Source organism: Bos indicus, chromosome 24, assembly GCF_029378745.1.
Source record: "Bos indicus isolate NIAB-ARS_2022 breed Sahiwal x Tharparkar chromosome 24, NIAB-ARS_B.indTharparkar_mat_pri_1.0, whole genome shotgun sequence".
Classification (NCBI taxonomy): domain Eukaryota; kingdom Metazoa; phylum Chordata; class Mammalia; order Artiodactyla; family Bovidae; genus Bos; species Bos indicus.
The window spans coordinates 57,871,060-57,889,141 of record NC_091783.1 but is presented as its reverse complement, the minus strand read 5'-3'; the positions used below and the strand labels follow the sequence as shown (position 1 = coordinate 57,889,141).

At 51.1% G+C, this 18,082-nt stretch overlaps 1 protein-coding gene across 13 annotated transcripts in view; it reads right to left on the bottom strand.

The window, feature by feature from the left end:
• NEDD4L (NEDD4 like E3 ubiquitin protein ligase) overlaps positions 1 to 18,082 on the bottom strand; it is a 380,847-nt gene that overhangs the window by 15,315 nt on the left and 347,450 nt on the right. For all 13 annotated transcript variants that reach the window (XM_070778579.1, XM_070778580.1, XM_070778582.1 and 10 more), the window contains 5 exons: positions 16,722 to 16,843; positions 15,554 to 15,624; positions 13,971 to 14,066; positions 3,774 to 3,847; positions 1,612 to 1,672 (listed from right to left, as the gene is read on the bottom strand). In XM_070778579.1, the coding sequence (XP_070634680.1) occupies positions 1,612 to 1,672; positions 3,774 to 3,847; positions 13,971 to 14,066; positions 15,554 to 15,624; positions 16,722 to 16,843 (424 nt within the window). The remainder of the gene's footprint in view (positions 1 to 1,611; positions 1,673 to 3,773; positions 3,848 to 13,970; positions 14,067 to 15,553; positions 15,625 to 16,721; positions 16,844 to 18,082) is intronic.

Below are 18,082 nucleotides of genomic sequence, written 5' to 3'. Positions count from 1 at the left end.
GTCGCACAGAGTCGGACACGACTGAAGCGACTTAGCAGCAGCAGCAGCAGCCGGGAGTCAGGGTGCCCTCAGACACACAGGCCATAGGCGTGCAAGCAAACCGTTTACAAATAAGGTACCAAAGGCAGAGATGAGACCCCAGAGGCGGCCGTGTGATCAGCAGAGAGGAGACAGGGAGTACAGAGAACCAGCCCAGTGCCCAGCTTAGTTGGTTAGTTATCACTAACTGATGGCTCAGACGGTAAAGAATCCACCTGCAATGCAGATGTGGGTTTGATCCCTGGGTCAGTAAGATCCCCTGGAGGAGCAAATGGCAACCCACTCCAATATTCTTGCCTGGAGAATCCCATGGACAGAGGAGCCTGGAGGGCTACAGTCCGTGGGGTCGCAGAGAGTCAGACACGACTGAGCGACTTCACTTGCACTGACTACTGCACTGATCCAGGATGGATGCTCCGTGCTGCTGGCCCGTTTCTGCAAGTGAGATCACCTGGAGTGAGGCCAGCTGGGTTTCTTGTGTAATTAAGGTATGAAACCTGCGGTTCTCAAGAGCGTTCAATACACACGTTACACCCAAGGTCCCAGAATTTTTCCGAGTGCCCTGCCTGCTGCTGCTGCTGCTGCTAAGTCACGTCAGTCGTGTCTGACTCTGTGTGACCCCATAGATGGCAGCCCACCTGCCTAGGTTGGTGCTTTATTCACCGTGAGCAGGTAAGCGGGTGAGGGATGAGCTTGAGAGCATCAGCCAACGAGAGCCCAGCATTGGTTCAGTGAGAATGGAAGCCTGGAGTGGACACCTGGGGTTCGTTCTCTTTAGGACTTAAAAAGAAACTGCACTTTGGGTCACAGTGAGCCATTTAAAGAGATGACGGACCCTGTTCTCTGTGACGGGCCTCTCCTCGGGGGCCTTGTGGCATCACTGACGTTAACTACCCGGGTCTGAGAAGTAACCGCTTCACACTTTAATAGGGTGAGGAATTGTTCAGCCAGCCACGAAGAAAGAGCAGGGGATTAAAAAAAAAACAAAAAACGTCCGACCGATGAAGGGGAAGGCACTGCTCCCGGGGAGGGATGGTATGAATGGAAGCTGCCCAGGTCCTCCCATCTCTCAGAACCCATGGTCACTGCAGCAAAAGGCTGAGATGCTCCCAGCCTTCCCGGGCACCACTGAGACCCGCAGGACGATGGTTCTAGCCTCTGTGGGGGGAGCCTGCCCTCTGGATCAAGTCTGTAAAGGTTTCTCTTTAAAAAACAGTTACAGCGAATTAAAAACTAAGAGCAGCAAAGCTAGAACAGTGAAAGTGAAGTCGCTCAGTCGTGTCCGACTCCTCGCGACCCCATGGACTGTAGCCGACCAGGCGCCTCTGCCCACGGGATTTTCCAGGGAAGAGTACTGGAGTGGGGTGCCATTTCCAAAGCAAAAAATGGAAGGGCGGCAGGGCCGAGGCTCTCACTCCTGTCCTGGGGCTGGAGGCGGTGGGAGTGGGCTCCCCACACCTGCGCCCGTGTGGGGGCGTGTGATGGCCCCCCGCCTCGTGCCCACTCCCAGGAGGAGGGTGGTCCTCTCCCAATCTCAGGGCGGAGGCCCGGCTCCCAGTGTGCCCGGCTCACCTCCAGGAAGGCGTTCATCTGCTTCTGGACCCTGTTCACGAACCTCCACTGGATGACGAGGCTGCGGGAGGAAAGGGACAGCAGTTAACCAGCCCTCACCCCGCTTTCATCCCTTCCCGCACGGCTGCAGCAGCTGCTCATCGCAGGGGAGGAGCAGGGCCCGAGGCGGGCCAAGGGGAGGGCGGGGCCGCCGCTGCCGCGCCCTGGATGCTTTCCAGAACAGGGGCATGCGTGGAGCCTCGAGTCTCACTGAGGATTTAAAAAAAGTAAGACTGGTTCTCCCCTCTCCCCTCCACCAAGCCTCAGTTTACCAAAGCTGCTTTATAAATGTGACTGTCCAGAGAAAAGGGAAAATGGGCTTTGAATACAAACATAACTGGGCATCATGGCACATACACACAAACCCACGTATGTACATACCCACACTTACGTACAACCATGTATATATTTTCAAGGGGAATACCCAGCACAACATATGTGATCATATGATATTTCATTCTAGTATCCAATGTGCTGGTTTTCAAGGAAGACATACAATTTATCAGCATTTTACCACTAACATTAATACTTTAATACCAACATTTGGAGGACTGGTGGTAAAAAAACCTCTTTGAGTCACAGAAATCCACTGAAACCATGCTCCCTGTGACAACGTTTAGCGCACAGCAGCATTTACTGCCAGGCGAATCTGCTTTGGAGTCCACCTAAGGCGCTCTGTCGTGAAACAGCACGGGGACCTTGTCACCAAGGGCTCTCACTTATGCGGGCGGTGGGGGGCGGGGCCGACATGGCAACGGCACCCGGGGACCAGCCTGCCGCCCGCCCACTGCTCAGCATTTCGGGGGCTCCCTGGCTGTGCTGTGATCACCAGCCCAACAGCCTCCTGCACCGGGGGTGCAGGGGGCACAGAGAAGCTGGGAGTTCAACCCGACTTCCAGCGGTGAAGCCAGTGGAGACGCTGCCTGAGGCCCTGCCCCCGACCCCGACCTGAAATCCGAAAGAATTAACTGCAAAGAAAGACGCACAACATGTATCACGAGGTCCAGACCCTCTGACTTCTGACCCTAGTCCCCCTGGGGTGGGGGGCTGCCAGAAGTCGACTCCAAGTCTGTGCTTCTGAACGAAGACAATGGTGTCTGCCAGAACACCATTTACTTGTGGAGACTGTCCAGTTCAGCCAAGTGCCAATTAACGTGCACAGGCAAGAACTGCAGTATCTTACTTCTAGCCTTTGACTAAGAGTGCTAAGTTTTCAAACTTGCGAGTGGAGAAGTCCGTCCTTTGTCAGGGTCTCTAGGGACTCGACACTCTTCCCTTCTTCCTAATTAGAAAAGACAGTAGGCTTTTCTCTGCAGATGCTAAGGAAGGATGCTAAGATCCTCGGCCAGTTCTCTCAAGTCCTGTGATCCATTATAATGAGAGAGGAGGCAACCTGGCCTGTTGAGACGATGTTCTGAATGCAAACAAGTTCAGGCCACGGCTGTAACTCACTAGATGAGCAGAAACTAAGACCCTGGGAGCCAGCCACTGTTACGCTGACCTGCCCAAGGTTAGCGAGGGCAACCTGGCAATCCTTAGAGGATACCAGAACTGTGTGCTTGAGGCACACATATATACCAAAGAGGAAAATGCAAGCTGCCCAACAGAGAAGGACCTTCTGGCCACTACAGCTGTCCTAGATTTCCAAAGGACTCAACATTTTGTTCCACCAATGGAGGCTGAGGTTGAGTAAAGAAAATTACACACGTCAGGAACGATGTTTCAGCACCTGCTGAATTCTCCCTATCCGTTTTAACTCTTTTCCTACACTTTCATCATGGAAGAGAAGTCAGGAGAGAGAGGCAGTATCCTCTCTTTGGTTGTCTCTAATTTTACCCCAATTGGCTTTTGACATTGTGTTCCATCGCTGTAATTCTCAGTTTTAGACAGGACGCCCACCGGCTCCCAGAGTTATCTGCTATGTTACTCAACAAGGACCCTTCTCTCCTCCCACTGCTCCTGTCTGGCAGCTCCAAGAAGTCATGACACAAGTCACACTTTCCATCCCGTAATTCAGCATCCCATGAGCCCAAACCAGAAAGGAACCCAGGCTGTTAAGAGGATGTCCACGGCATGCACAAGGTGTTCTGGCGAGGGCAAAAGAAAGGGCTGTGTGTACGTACTCGATGTACTCTCTCTTGTTTTCGTTCGTTACCATTATTTCTGACCCGTTGGGCTTCAGATCCACTTGATATGTCTGCAATTACAAAGATAAAACAACGATCACCATCATTGAAGCTATCTTGCATATTATCACTGAGTAATAACGTCTCACTATGAGAGGAACGTAAGTAAAATTTATTCAGAACTCTTTACCAGAAAATGGGCTCTGTGTCCAGGGGAGTATCTAATGAGGCCTTTAAATTGTTAAGATGTTACACGCTTAAAGATGTTATCATCGAAGGCAAATGATTTTATGGTTATTTATGAGTTTTAATTATCCTTCATACATTAGCAACAGTGGAGAACAACACTTTTTTTCATCTGCTATTGACTTACCAAGAAATTTAATTATGTTTCACAGAAAAGACAGGGTACATCCATCAAGATTGCAGAGATCCCAATTTGTTGCTGAAAATTAGATTTTATAGCCGTAAAAAAAATACGTGGAATTTCTTTCAAAGGGGAAAAACACAGGGACTTACAAGAGAGAAGCTGAGGAAGTCAAGTGAGGGATGGACCCACCTGCCCCCGGAGAACCCCCTTTCTGTGCATCAGACACCACCTCGGGCTTCCCCCGTGGCTCAGTGATAAAAGAATCTGCCTGCAGTGCAGGAGACGCAGGTTCGAGCCCTGGGTCGGGAAGATCCTTGGAGGAGGGTTTGGAAACCCACTCCAGCGTTCTTGTCTGGAGAATCCCATGGATGGAGGAGCCTAGCGGGCTACAGTCCACGGGGTCACAAAGGGTCGGACACAACTGAAGGGACTTAGCAGGCACACGACACCGCCTCCCGGCTCCCTGTCCCAGAACGTCCCCGCCTCCATCAGAGCCGCCCAGGAGCGCAGAAAGCAAAGACGCCAAACCCAAGGCAGAGTCTCCTCCTCTGCTAGCCCTGGCTTAACATCCGAGTGGACAAAGCAGTAAGTAGCAGAAGGGAAGGAAGAGTCTACTGATCTAACAGGAAAGTGTTTACGCTCGTGGAAATTCCGGGGAAATAAAGAGGAAAAAAATACCACCCACAGCTCCCCTATTCATGGATAACCACTTTTATATTCTGCTGGGAGTCCTCGCAGTCTTTTCCCCACATGCATCTGGCTATGTCCAGGAGGAGGCCAAGCCTGAGGGAGCGGGTTCTCCAGAGTAAACGTCCAGGTCACATCCCTCACGCGGGATGCAGTCACAGACCCCTGCTCTGACACAGGTCCACTTTCAGCGACCCCACCCCAGCTCCAATACTCTGGCCACCAGATGAAGAGCTGACTCACTGGAAAAGACCCTGATGCTGGGAAAGACTAAAGCCAGGAGAAGGGGGCAGCAGAGGATGAGATGGTTGGATGGCACCACCGACTCCATGGACAGGAGTTTGAGCAAACTTGGGAGATAGTCAAGGACAGGGAAGCCTGCTGTGGATACCCCTTAGCAACTGCGCAGCGCAACAGAGTGCCTCAGCCCTGCCACACACACCCAGGAGCAGACCGGACGTCTCTGGCGTGCCTCTCACACCCTCTTCCTGTCAGCATTTCCTCTGATGGTGCGCCTGACTGTTGTTCTTTTTCACGTGGAGGCAGCTTATTCAATCTAAGCCTACGGATCCTCGGTCTTGGACCTTCCTGTGTTCTTCTTCCTCCTTTTCTTCATTGTCTGGGAAGGGACCCAGCTTCTCTCCCACATGACTGAACCCCACTTTCTACAACGTCAATACGATGCTTTCCTGTCCCCAGGATGGACTTAACTGCTACTGTATTTTTATATTTCTTCAAATCCTTCCTTCCCACCGGGCTCCCTTCCACCGCTGTCTTCCAGCCTGTCCAGTCACCACCCCGTCCCCCTCCAGCGGGGATCTGCTCTTGTCCCGTGTATGTCCCAGCACTTCTTGAGGATATTGAACAGTTCTGCTTAGGAAGTGGGATGGCAACAGGCATCAAGATTTTAAGGTGCAAATCCCTTCTTATAGTTACTTCTCTTTTAGGATTTATACCAATGGTAAGATATTGGTACAAAAATGTGTATTTCAGGATTACAGGCCTCATACTGTTTATATGGTGAGATGCTGACATAGCTTAGATGCTGACCACTAGGGCGTGGCTAAAATCTGGTTGGTCTACGGGGCTTCCTTGGTGGCTCAGCGGTAAGGAACTCGCCTGCCAGCACAGGAGACACCCCACATGCGGTGGAGCAACCAAGTCTGTAACTGTTGAGCCTGCGCTCCAGAGCCCACGCGCCCAAACAGAGAGGCCACCGCGGCGAGCAGCCGGGGCGGCGGGACAAAGAGGCGCTCTCCGCTCACCACGACCAGAGGAGCGCGCCTGCAGAGCAACACAGGCCCTGTGCAGCCACAAATACATAAAAGTCATTAAAAAAAGATGTTTGGTCTATGGAATGAAATCCAGCGTAGCTATTAAAAAATGGTATTTACTGACATGGAAAGCTACCTAGGATTTATTAAGTTAAAACTGTGCACATTCTACAATTCCACTCCTGTAATTAATAAATAAAAACACCTTGTGTGTTTACAGAGAACAATTCTGGAAGATACAAACCAAAATTTAATGGTGATTTTTCTCTAGGTGGTATGAGTGAAGGGTGATTTTAATATGTGTTTACTGTACCGACTTTATCACAAAGATCAATATTTTATTATTATTTTTATAATCAGATATATGAAATTATTTTTGAAAGTAAAAAAAAAAAAAAGCAGACTGTACTATCTGTGCTAGGGAAGGAATTGCTGGCCAGGGCAACTCTGGGTCACATGGCTGATCAGGGCCACACTTTCTCCGGGAGGCAGTGATAGGGGCTCGGGGGCTGCAGGCCCTTCCCTGGAGAAGGTAAGTCCTCCCAGAGCCTCAGCTGCCCCCCTCCCTGGCCTCACACACCCCTGTGGGCAGGAACAGCTGTTATTCAAACTCCATTAGAAACTCACGTCCCTTGAGTCAGTGATGCCATCCAACTATCCTCTACTGTCCCTTCTCCTGCTGCCCTCAATCTTTCCAGGCACCAGGGTCTTTAAAAATTCCACTTTTTAAAAACAGTTATCGTCTTGTGTCTGAACTCCTTCCTTAAGGACCCAACACTAACAAACTAACACAGCGCCTGGCACACAGAGGGGTCAACAGTGCTGATGGAAGAAAACTTCTTTCTTGAAGTCTCTTGGCCCAAGTACGAACTCCTCTCTTGTCTTTGTCAAACAAGACCACGAAGACCAGCAGAACCTCTGGGATGCGGCTCTCACAGAACTGGACCCCACTTCTTTGCTAAGTAACAACTTGGGGACCCACACAGGTCTCCCCAATCTTCTGGCAGACGCTTTAGGACAAAGGTCTGAGAAGTCCGCAGAGACACTGGGTCCAATTGGGCGTGCCGGACCTGGTCAGTCTGGCTGCTTCTCCTCCCGCTCCTGGGCACTGCTGTCCCCGTCCTCCCCAGGCTCCCCTGGCGATCAGCGCCTCTTCCCACCTTCACGCTCCCCGCAGCTGCCCCTGCCCATCTTCCTGACCCCGTCTTGGAGGAGCCGCCTCCTCCCTGGGTTCTTGGTCTGGCCTCCCCCCTCTCTCTCCCCTCCTGTTTCCAGTGTCTGTCTTTCCCCGGTTTGCTCTCCCCCACCCAGTGCTTCTCAGCCTTTTTCCCCAGTCAGCACCCTCCGAAGAGCCTTTTTAGATGCCACCCCCCCTCAATTGCCCCTTTCCTCTTGTGCAATCTTACCAAAGATGCCTATGGGACACTAGCAGTATGTTCTGTGGCCCCGTGGAGGACACAAGCCATTGTGATGGCTGAGACCTCTTGTCCTCTAAGAACAGGTTTTTGCCCTCAAAGGAGCACTGTCATCCCAACTGGAAACGTGTGCCTTCGCCCAGCTCAGGCCAGGCCCCAAAGAGCTCTCCTGTGCGGCTGCCGCCCAGTCTCTGCCCTGCCCCACTGCACAGCTTCCCACACGTGCCCGCGGCGGGGACTCTCACCCATCAGGCACTGCTTTGCTGGTCCTGCAGTCCAGGGTTTCTGCGCGTCACAGCTCTGAAAGCATGTCTCCTCCCGGTGGGGCACGTGTGTGTGGGGTGTACATGAGTGCATGGTTTACATCTCTGGTTGGTGTATGACGATTGTTAAATATTGAAATTTGTTCACTTGAAACATTTTTAATAGGCCCCCCACCCAGCAGCTCCAGATTCTCACCAACCAGAAAGAAAACAAACCAGAAAAACATGGCAACAGCTGCAGTTCCATTATACAAAGTGACAGCCACCACCAACGTTCACGGGCTGAAATTTCTAATTACAGAAGGAGAAAAAGCTTAGAGCACTGAGGAAGGCTGACCGCATGCACATCTCGCTTCTGTGGGAACTTCACTCCACTGAAGGAATGACTTTACTTTTTGGTACAAGGAGGTGTGGGCTCCCTTTTGGGTTAGAAAAACTGCAATGCACTGCAGAGCCAAGGAAACCATAAACAAGATGAAAAGACAACCTTCAACATGGAAGAAAATAACTGCAAATGAAGCAACTGACATAGGATTAATCTCCAAAATACATAAGCAGTTCATGCAGCTCAGTATCAGAAAAATAAAACGGCGGCTTTGCAAAGGGCTGGAGAGGGCAACGCCTGCACAAGCCTCTTGCTGATGTCCACGTTTTGGGCTCAACAACTCTGTTCTGAGCACCGGCCTTGCAGCGGGCACTGTGAGCTGGTGAGTGCACAGCGGTGAGCAACAGGCAGCCCCAGGACAGCCACCATCGGGCTGAGCCGACGGGCGAGGCAGATGCGGAACATGCAACTGTACCAGATGAGACAGATGCGGAACATGCAATCGTACAAACGAGTGGAAAGGCACTTATGGTACCTGCCACAGGGAGACATGAGAGACCCTCTGAAGGACTGGGGTCTGGGGTCAGAGCTGGCTGTCTGAACCGAGGCTGGGAGTGTGTTCCCCACTGAAGGAATGGAATGTGCAAAGGTTCTGAGGCAAGAAGGAGCTTGGTGTGTGCAACAGGTCTCATGGCAGCAGACCCAGAAAGTATGAGAGGCAGCAATGACGCAAAGTGCAGCTGAGACAAGTACGCTGGGCCTGGCCACGCAGGACGTCACGGGGCACATACAGGGTTTGGGGCTTTATCTCGACAGTGACAAAATGGGAATTCTCTGTGTGCTTTCAGCAGAGGAATGACATGATCATCTCACATTCTGCCAAGACCGCTCTGCCACTGTAGGAGGTCAAGGTGGATATAAAAGACCAGTTAGACGTCTACAAGGGGGGGCTTCATGGTGAAGAATCCGCCTGCCAGTGCAGGAGACACAAGTTCAATCCCTGATCCAGGAAGATCGAAGATCCCATGATGCTGTGGATCAACTAAGCCAGTGTGCTACAGCTACTGGGCTTGTGCTCTAGAGCCCGGCGACTGCAGCTGCTGAGCCCATGGGCCCTAGAACCTGTGCTCCACAACAAGAGGAGGCACCGCGACGAGAAGCCCACACCCTACAGCTAGAGGGCAGCCCTGCTCGCTGCGGCCGGAGAAAGCCCGAGCAGCGACGGAGACTCAGCTCAGCCGGGAAATGAATAAAGGTTTATATATGTATATAATAGATATCACTATATATTATGTACGACCCCATGGACTATATAGGCCATGGAATTCTCCAGGCCAGAATACTGGAGTGGATCGCCTTTCCCTTCTCCAGGGGATCTTTCCAACCCAGGCATCAAACCCAGGTCTCCCGCATTGCAGGAGGATTCTTTACCAGCTGAGCCAGAAGGGAAGCCATATAATATGTATATGGTAGCTTACCCTCAGGTATTCGTGAGGGGGCAGACAGGGAAAACAGAGAGAACTGACAAATAGCAGGGAGTAAAAACGAACAGGGCCTGGTGAGGGACTGAATGTGGGAGATGAGAGCTAGGTTTCACTCTGTATTTTTTCCAGAATACAAAATAGATATGCTAGTTCCTTGTTAATCAGGCTTAGCTCTCTCAAAAGGAAAGGCAGTACTTTCACAAACAGGCTCCTAATCATCATCTTACTCATCTTGCCAGTCTGTTCTGCTCACATTACTCTACCTGATTCAAGCCAAAGTCAGAAACATCCACATTAAATGAGGAGGCTTGAGAACTGTCTGTAATGAATAATTGACATGAATTATGACGATCATCAGCGCCTTTATCAGAAGTCTACTTAAAACGCAAACATTTTCTGTTTGGTTTGTGCTTGTTAGGTAGAAACAGTTACATTTAACTGTAACTGAGGAAGGTCTCTCAAGGCGTCTGCATTGAATCATGGCATCAGTAATGCCTTCTGAACTGTGTTATTTAAGTTAGTCGTATGGAGTCCTATGGGCTTCCCTGATGGCTCAGCAGTGAAGAATCATCTGTAAAGCAAGAGACGGAGGAGACATGGGTTCGATCCCTGGGTTGGGAAGATGACCTGGAGAAGGAAATGGCAACCTGCTCCAGTATTCTTGCCTGGAGACTCCCATGGACAGAGGAGCCTGGAGGGCTACAGTCCAAAGGGTTGCAGAGTCAGATAAGACAGACCGACTTGACTGAGCATGGATGGAGCTCTGTAAGTGGATATACATGAGACCCGTCCTTTTGCATTTGACAGTCCAAGACTGATTTTAAGTCTTCTTGGCTCTTTCGTCTCCCTCCATGTGTTAAAAATGCAAAGAAGACATACTTTCAGGATGATTAGCCATGTGTTGCTGCTGCTAAGTCACTTCAGTCGTGTCCGACCCTGTGTGACCCCATAGATGGCAGCCCACCAGGCTTCCCGTCCCTGAGATTCTCAAGGCAAGAACACTGGTGTGGTTGCCATTTCCTTCTCCAATGCATGAAAGTGAAAAGTGAAAGTGAAGTTGCTCAGTCATGTCTGACTCTTGGTGACCCCATGGACTGGAGCCTACCAGGCTCCTCCATCCATGGGATTTTCCAGGCAAGAGTACTGGAGTGGGGTGCCATTGCCTTCTCTGAGCCATGTGTTACCCTTTAAAAATTGGCAGTCAAGACCCTTAAAAAAAAGGTCCAGCTTAATAAAAAGTCACCACAATTCCAATTACATTTTGTTTTCTCACACTTGGAGCTTCCGTTACTTCTAACGTTAAAAAAACGAGATAAATTCGGTTCAGTCCTTTGCTCACTAAGCATGCAGTAGGCATCACTACACGCTGGGCCCTGGAGAAATCCAAGAACCTTGACGGCTCAGGGGAGGCAGCTGGTCAGTGGTGGCTGGAGGTCAGTGTGGGGAGGGCCCCAGAGGTGGGGGGGTGCTTCAAGGAGACAGTGCCACGTAGACTGCGGAGGGCAAGGGGCATCTTGGGGGCAGCACGGCAGGCACCCGTGGCTGTGAAGGTGGGAGGAAGGAGGTGTCAGGAGGGAAGGTAAAGGTGCGCCGTGCAGGGAAGGCCGTGGCTCACACTGAAGGGCACAGGACGGCCAGTGGAGGAGATGCTGAGCAGAACGGTTCCGCATCCAGGTGTGCTTTCCACAGTGACCACATCCGGAGCACATGTGTGGGGGCATCAGGGAGAGGACTGGAGAGGGCGCGACGCGGGGACCAGGGGCCTGAGCGAGGGGAGGTGTGGATGAGGGAAGCGACGAGGATGTGGTGACCAGCTGCACGCAGGGTCCGGACGTGGGAGGAAAGAGGGAAGAGGCCAAGGTGGAGGGGGTGGGGCCACTGATCAGACGGAGGCAGGGGGTGGGGCTGGGAGGAGGAAGAGGCTTTAGTTCAGTCTGGGGACCTGCGGGTCTTTCTGGAGGGAGGAGGGGTTTAAGAGACCAAGGGGAATCTGAACACGAGAGGAGGGGTGTGGACCAGAGATAACAGACTGGGTGAGCAGTGCAGAGATGGGTGGAACCTGAACCACACGGTGGGTGAGCGCTGGGGTCAGGAGCAGAAAAGAAGCAGGCAGAGGAGCATCCACGTCGTAGGGCTGACAGAAGCAGCTGGTCTGGGAAGAGCGGGAAGGGTGAAGGGGGGAGGGGTGACGGGGGAGGGGCTGGAGGGAGGGTGAGGGGTGAATGGGGCGGGGTGATGGGGGAGAGGAGGGGTGACTTGGAGGGGCTCAAGGGAAGGGGGAGCAGAAGAAGGAAGCAGATTAAGGGCAGGAACCCATTTACATTTAGTCCTTGGGGGGCTACTGCTAATCTGGATGGGACACCTTAGTTGGGGGCGGGTGTGCAGAAAAGGTCTCCCTCCCCCTTCCCCACAACAAGACTCCCACAGGGACAGGCGGCGCCCACCGTCTGTGAGGAGTTTTGGTCACGAAGCACAATATGCAGCAAAAAAAGGATGGGAGGGCAAACGAGATTCTTAAAGGAATCACTGATTGTTTACATTTATCACAAGGTCTCTCTCATCCCTGGCGTTTGAAATTTTATGAGCCTCAACTCTGCCAGCCAAGAAGGAAAGAAAACACAGACTCCCCAAGTCCCGCCCACCCCCAGGCTCACACTCGTGACTGCTCTTGGCTCAAGCATATGTAACATTAATCCTGGTATCTATGTGATCACCTTATCGCTGAATAGTTTTTGCCCCCACACCTCTTTGTCAGAAACTCCTTTTTATCCAGCGGCATCAGCTTCTTTTTTCTAAGACTATGAACCCAAGAGGGCAGGGACCTGATTTCCCCGCCTCACTTATAAAACTGAGCCCAGCATCATGAATAGACAGAGATGTGAACACACTTTTGGGGCGGTGGAGGACACTTTCAGTAATCTCTGATGCAATAAAGAACAAACCAACATCATCTTCCATAGTCAACCCTTAAAATGGGCTCCCTGACCTCATGAACGTCAAGGCTATGAGGCCTGGTCTGGGAGATGGAACTCTCTCTGGACTTTTGTAAAAGGACGGGAGCCGGGGCTGGATAACATCTTGAGAAGACCCTCCCTGGCCCTGCAAGCAGTGTTATCATAGGGGACAAATGAATCAAAGGTAACACATCCCCTAGACAACGTCAGGGTGATGACGAGAATTCCAAGCAGGCAATTTTCATCTCTGAAATTAATCTTTACAGTTAACATAGCCTGAGCTATGGTTTTTTCAGTAGTCCTGTACGGATATGACAGTTGGACCATAAAGAAGGCAGAGAGCCGAAGAATTGGTGCTTTTGAACTGTGGTGTTGGAGAAAACTCTTAGAGTTCCTTGGACTACAAGGAGATCCAACTAGTCCATCCGAAAGGAAATCAGCCCTGAATGTTCATTAGAAGGACTGATCCTGAAGCTGAAACTCCAATGCTTTGGCCACCTGATGTGAAGAACTGACTCATTTGAAAAGACCCTGATGCTGGGAAAGATTGAAGGCAGGAGGAGAAGGGGACAACAGAGGATGAGATGGTTGGATGGCATTACTGACTTGATGGACACAAGTTTGAGTAAGCTCCGGGAGTTGGTGATGGACAGGGAAGCCTGGTGTGCTGCATCCATGGGGTTGCAAAGAGTCAGACATGAACTTAACTGAGCCACAAGGACAGTACAGGTGCCAAGCAAGGAGGTTAGAAAACCCTGAGCCTGCTGAGCCCCCAAAGACAAATTTCATCATGACAAGGGAACTATCAAAGCAGAGGGAACAAAGTCAAGGTTCCCAGACATCACCTCTTCCCGGTCACATATTTATATCACTAAGCAAACACGGACACTGTATCTAAATTTTAAAACCAGGGAGCCAACATTCACATTCAGATCTACTTTAGCTGAGAAGCAGGTACTACTTCATGCCCCAGAGGCCTTAGAATTTCTCTGACTTTGCAGGAAGAGAAATTCTGTGGCTTCCCTGGTGGTTCTGACAGTAAAGCATCTGCCTGCAATGCGGGAGACCTGGATTCGATCCCTGGGTTGGGAAGATCCCGTGGAGGAGGGTGTGGCAACCCACTCCAGTACTCTTGCCTGGAGAATCTCATGGACAGAGGAGCCTGGTAGGCTACAGTCCATGGTGTCGCAAAGAGTTGGACACGACTGAGCAACTTCTCTTTTGCAGGAAGAGAGGCAGCTGTAACTGGGATTAGCTTCCTGGCGTGACACTAAGGCGCTGGTGATACAGTGAGATGGTGATGAACACCTGAAGCTCCTGATGGCCGTTTTCAACTGTCCAGCAAAGTTGTGGTGCAGCCTGTGCAGAAGCAAAGACTCTGAAAGTCAAGGGCGAGTGCGGGTGGCCGCCTACAACACATACCTGCCCAAAGTTCTCTTCATCAATGCAGAACATAAGGTCCAGTTCAGTTGGGTCATTTTCTAAGATCCATTTCAAAGAGTTGTAATATTCGCTATCCTATAAAGTTGAGACAAAAATTAAAATAAAGTATTTTTTTCAAAACAAACACTCATTTGACTTCTTTAAATGATTATGTTCTTCCAGTGTAATTCCATTCACAATCTCAAGAAATGCACTAGTTACTGATATCTTGTTTCCAGCTCTGCCCCACCCAACTCTCCCCTGCTGAGGGTTGTAGTTGGATCCCATTCTCTGAGAAGGGGAAGTGGCCTGCTCCGCAAGGCAGTCAGGAAATCATACAACTGGGCCTGTAGAGCTCAGTACACTCCCTGTCTTTTAAGAGTGAAAATATCAGAGGGAAGTAGGAAGGACAGAGAAAGCCCTAATTAAACGCCGGTGGTTTCAAGCTGTGCCGCTTCCTGGGCTTCTATCACTCTCTGCAAGTCACTGTGAGCAAAATTCAGAACACAGGCCCCAGAGCCTGGGCTCCAAGAAGGAAAAAGAGAATGTGGGCGCCTACTATCCCCGTGGGGGATAAAATTAATTTAGACTTGAAGAGAAACTTCTGTACTCCTAGCTTCCTCATTGCACAGTAACAAAAGCATAAAGCTTAAGTTAAAGGTGAGAGCTGAAGAGAAGCTTGAGATGGGTAAGGTGGATACGCAGAGCTACGGGCCCACAGAAAAACCAGCTGAGTGGCCTCGCATGCACGCTGGCCTTCTGCCCTCCCTCCATACCCAGAGGCTGTGCCGTGGGCCACGAGTACACGGCTCACGGACCCAACTCCACAGCACGCGCAGGCAGTGCAGCGGCAAGGCTGAGGGAAAAAGATGCTTCCTGATGGCCCCAGGGAAACCCTCCCCCGGCTCCCAACCCCGTGGAGGTGAACGGTGGGGTCACAGGTAAATTAAAAGAAAAACAGAAGCAGAGGATACTGGGAAAAGAGCATCGGATTTTGCTTTTACAGAAAATCCTTTCAGCTTTGAAAGAGTCAGCCTAGATTAAAAATGAGTAAGTTGAATGCAACATGAAAACCCAAATCAAAAGTCGGCAATTACTGTCTAATTTTTCATTCTTCTCCTGCAATGTAGTGGTCATTTACCCTTCTTCCATGTCTAGGATGACTTCAAATATTCTTCCCTTATCTACTGTTTGGCCTGGTCCCCTGCCATTTTTTTAGGTTGGAAAACAAAGGGATGACAGACGAGCCTGTAACCTGTTTGGCATTAGCAATTTCAATTTCAATGGGCAATGATGAGGTTTCTAGATGACCCTTGGTCTACCTAGTCCTGGGTAAGCAGAGGTAACTGAGTTGTGTGTGTGTCCACCGGAAATACCATGACTCTAGGAAATGTGAACAATGATTTGCTTATTTAAAAAGTTACAGAGATCAATTAACCTCTTGAACAACTAAATGTTCCCTGGTGCTCATACTGAATGAGGGTGCCCGTAAAAATCGCTGTGACTAGCACATGGCCTCAACTCCCTTTCTATAAAGCACAAGCAGCTCACGATGTCCACTGGAGTAACCCGTGTTTACTCACCACAGATTCCATGTCATTCAGAGTTATCTGCTTTCCCAGCATCATTTTATAAAACGGTCGAATGAAGAAACCTAAAACGTGGGGAAAACTGGGTTAATTTCAAATCTTTGATGATGCTGTGCATCAGGGCACAAACTAAAAACTAACCCGCTTTCATGTGAACGAGACACCAGGGCAGAAGAATCGAGGGCTCTCTGCAGCCAGACATGGGCCTGGTGTGCACGGGGGTGGGGAGCGGACGGGGAAGCCGGGCAGTTACACTAACAGGGATGGCCCAGCGGAGAGTGGAGGCCAGAAAGGCTGCTGTGAGACGGCCAATGAGCTTCAAGCACAGGCAGGAACCTGCAGTGCAAATGCGCGTGTGCCCGGGGCGAGAAAGGCACTCCTGGCTGGGGGGGATAAGGCGGGGGCTCGCCGGGACAGTGGCACAGGGTGCCCTGGCTGGCAGGCCAGGAGGGACTGGGTAGTGGACACAGCGCTCCCACGAGGCACTGCAGAGTCTGGGCTGCTGCCCAGGGGCCAGGGGTCACCAACACGCCAGGAGGGAATCCTGTCTGCGTGTCAGTGTCATCACTGGCGCCGTGGTGGGGAGAGGAGGACAGGGTGAGAAGGGAGCGTGGGAGACCGTGGAGGAGGCTGTGCGGCCTTCTGGGGGAGGAGGGGGCCTGAGCAGGGCGATAGCAGTGAGGAACACCCCCCGTGGTTCCACAGGGGCCCCCCACACCCGTGCCAGGCCGGCCTGCGCTGCACGCCTCTCAACAGGACGCGGGAACCTCGGTCCCCCTCCTCAACCTTCAACCCCCATCCTCAGCCCGCCCCAGGTCTCCCCAGGCACCCACCCCCGGCAGCAGCTCCTGCCCCCTCGGGCTCAGTGTAGCCCTAAGACGAGGCTCAAACCCCACCGGTGTCTGGGGAGGGAAGAAGGTGAGGCCCCAGATGGGGCTAGGGGGCCGACACTGACATGCTGCGTCTCTGCTCTGCCTCCAAGGGCAGTCACGGTCTTAAGGAGCACCTTCGTTATGGGCAAAGCATTAAGAAAAGAATCCATTGATTTACAGAGAACCAGTGAGAATCTTCTGCTTAAAATCTATGATGTGAGTAAGACACCTCATGATAGACCACAGAGAACACTGTCTTATTACCTTCAACACTTTTAAAAATAACTTACCATCTAGAAGTTTCCCATGAAATACTGCCAGCCCAGCAACTCTTCCAATGAAAGTGAAATAGGACAAATGATCTTCATTACAGAGGCCTGAATTGGGATTGATCTGAAGTGTGTAGTTGTCCCTTTTGGGGAGGAAGAGAGAAAAAAGAAATGTAATCAAATCAATCAGTCCTAAAGGAAATCAAACCTGAATAGTCACTGGAAGGACTGACGCTCCAATACTTTGGCCACCTGATGCCAAGAGCCAACTGAGTAGAAAAGACTCTGATGACGGGAAAGACTGAAGCCAAAAGGAGAAGGGGGTGACAGAGGATGAGACAGTTAGACAGCATCACCAACTCAATGGCCGTGAATTTGAGCAAACTCTGGGAGATGGTGAAGGACAGGGGAGCTTGTCCATGAGGTTGTAAGGAGTTGGACACTATTTAGCGACAGAACAATAGCAAAAGAAATGCAAGCATCTGAATTTTCTGTCTCTGCCTGTCAATAGGCTTTCAGACAGATGAGGTGAAAAAGCTAGAGAACAGGGTTTATTCAGAGGTTAGCCTCTTTCCATGACCAAGGACGGAGATCTACTGGAGCTGGTGCGCATGCCCTGTTAAGGTAAACCTAAGGAACTGTGGACATCTGACTGTGCTGACTGACAAAAACGTCAGTTTCTTACGGTTCGGCCGAGTACCTTTGGAAGATGAGAAACAGCACAGACCACAGGGGCTCGACAGGGACTCCCTGCCACAGGAGTGCTTAGGTAAGGAAGAGGGTCTGCGGCCATACTCCTCTGGAGGGGCTCGACAGGGACTCCCCACCACAGGAGTGCTTAGGTAAGGAAGAGAGTCTGCAGCCAGGCTCCTCTGGAGGCCACTCTGGGATGTGGGTGAGGTGTGGGTGTGGTCTTTGATCCTCTCCTTTTTCATGGCTTTTATCAGTTTTACAAAATGGGAAATTCTTGGCCAGAGCACTGAGAAGAATACCGAGGCTGCTCTTTTCAAACAGCCCTCAGGAGACTGGCACCAGGGGGAAGACGTGGGAGAAGTCTTGGCCCCAAAGAGCACAGGCTGCTTCTCAAGGTCGACGACTCTCCTACTGAGGGACTGGGCCCAGCCTGAGGCTTTGGAGAAGCCACAGCCTGGAGGATGAGACGGGCGGCCTTGTGCGCAGCTTGATTCCCAAGAAAGCCTGAGTCTTCACGCCCGGCAGTGGTGAAACCCTAATGCAAGGGGAAGGCAGGGCCTCACCTCACAGGCCCAGGACAGTCCTCTGGGTCCTAAAGGACGGATCCTCAATTTCCCTTTAAGTAGTACAATGTCAGAAAACTATTCCTGTTCATGAGACAATGACCTTCTGAATTGTGACAGTGACAA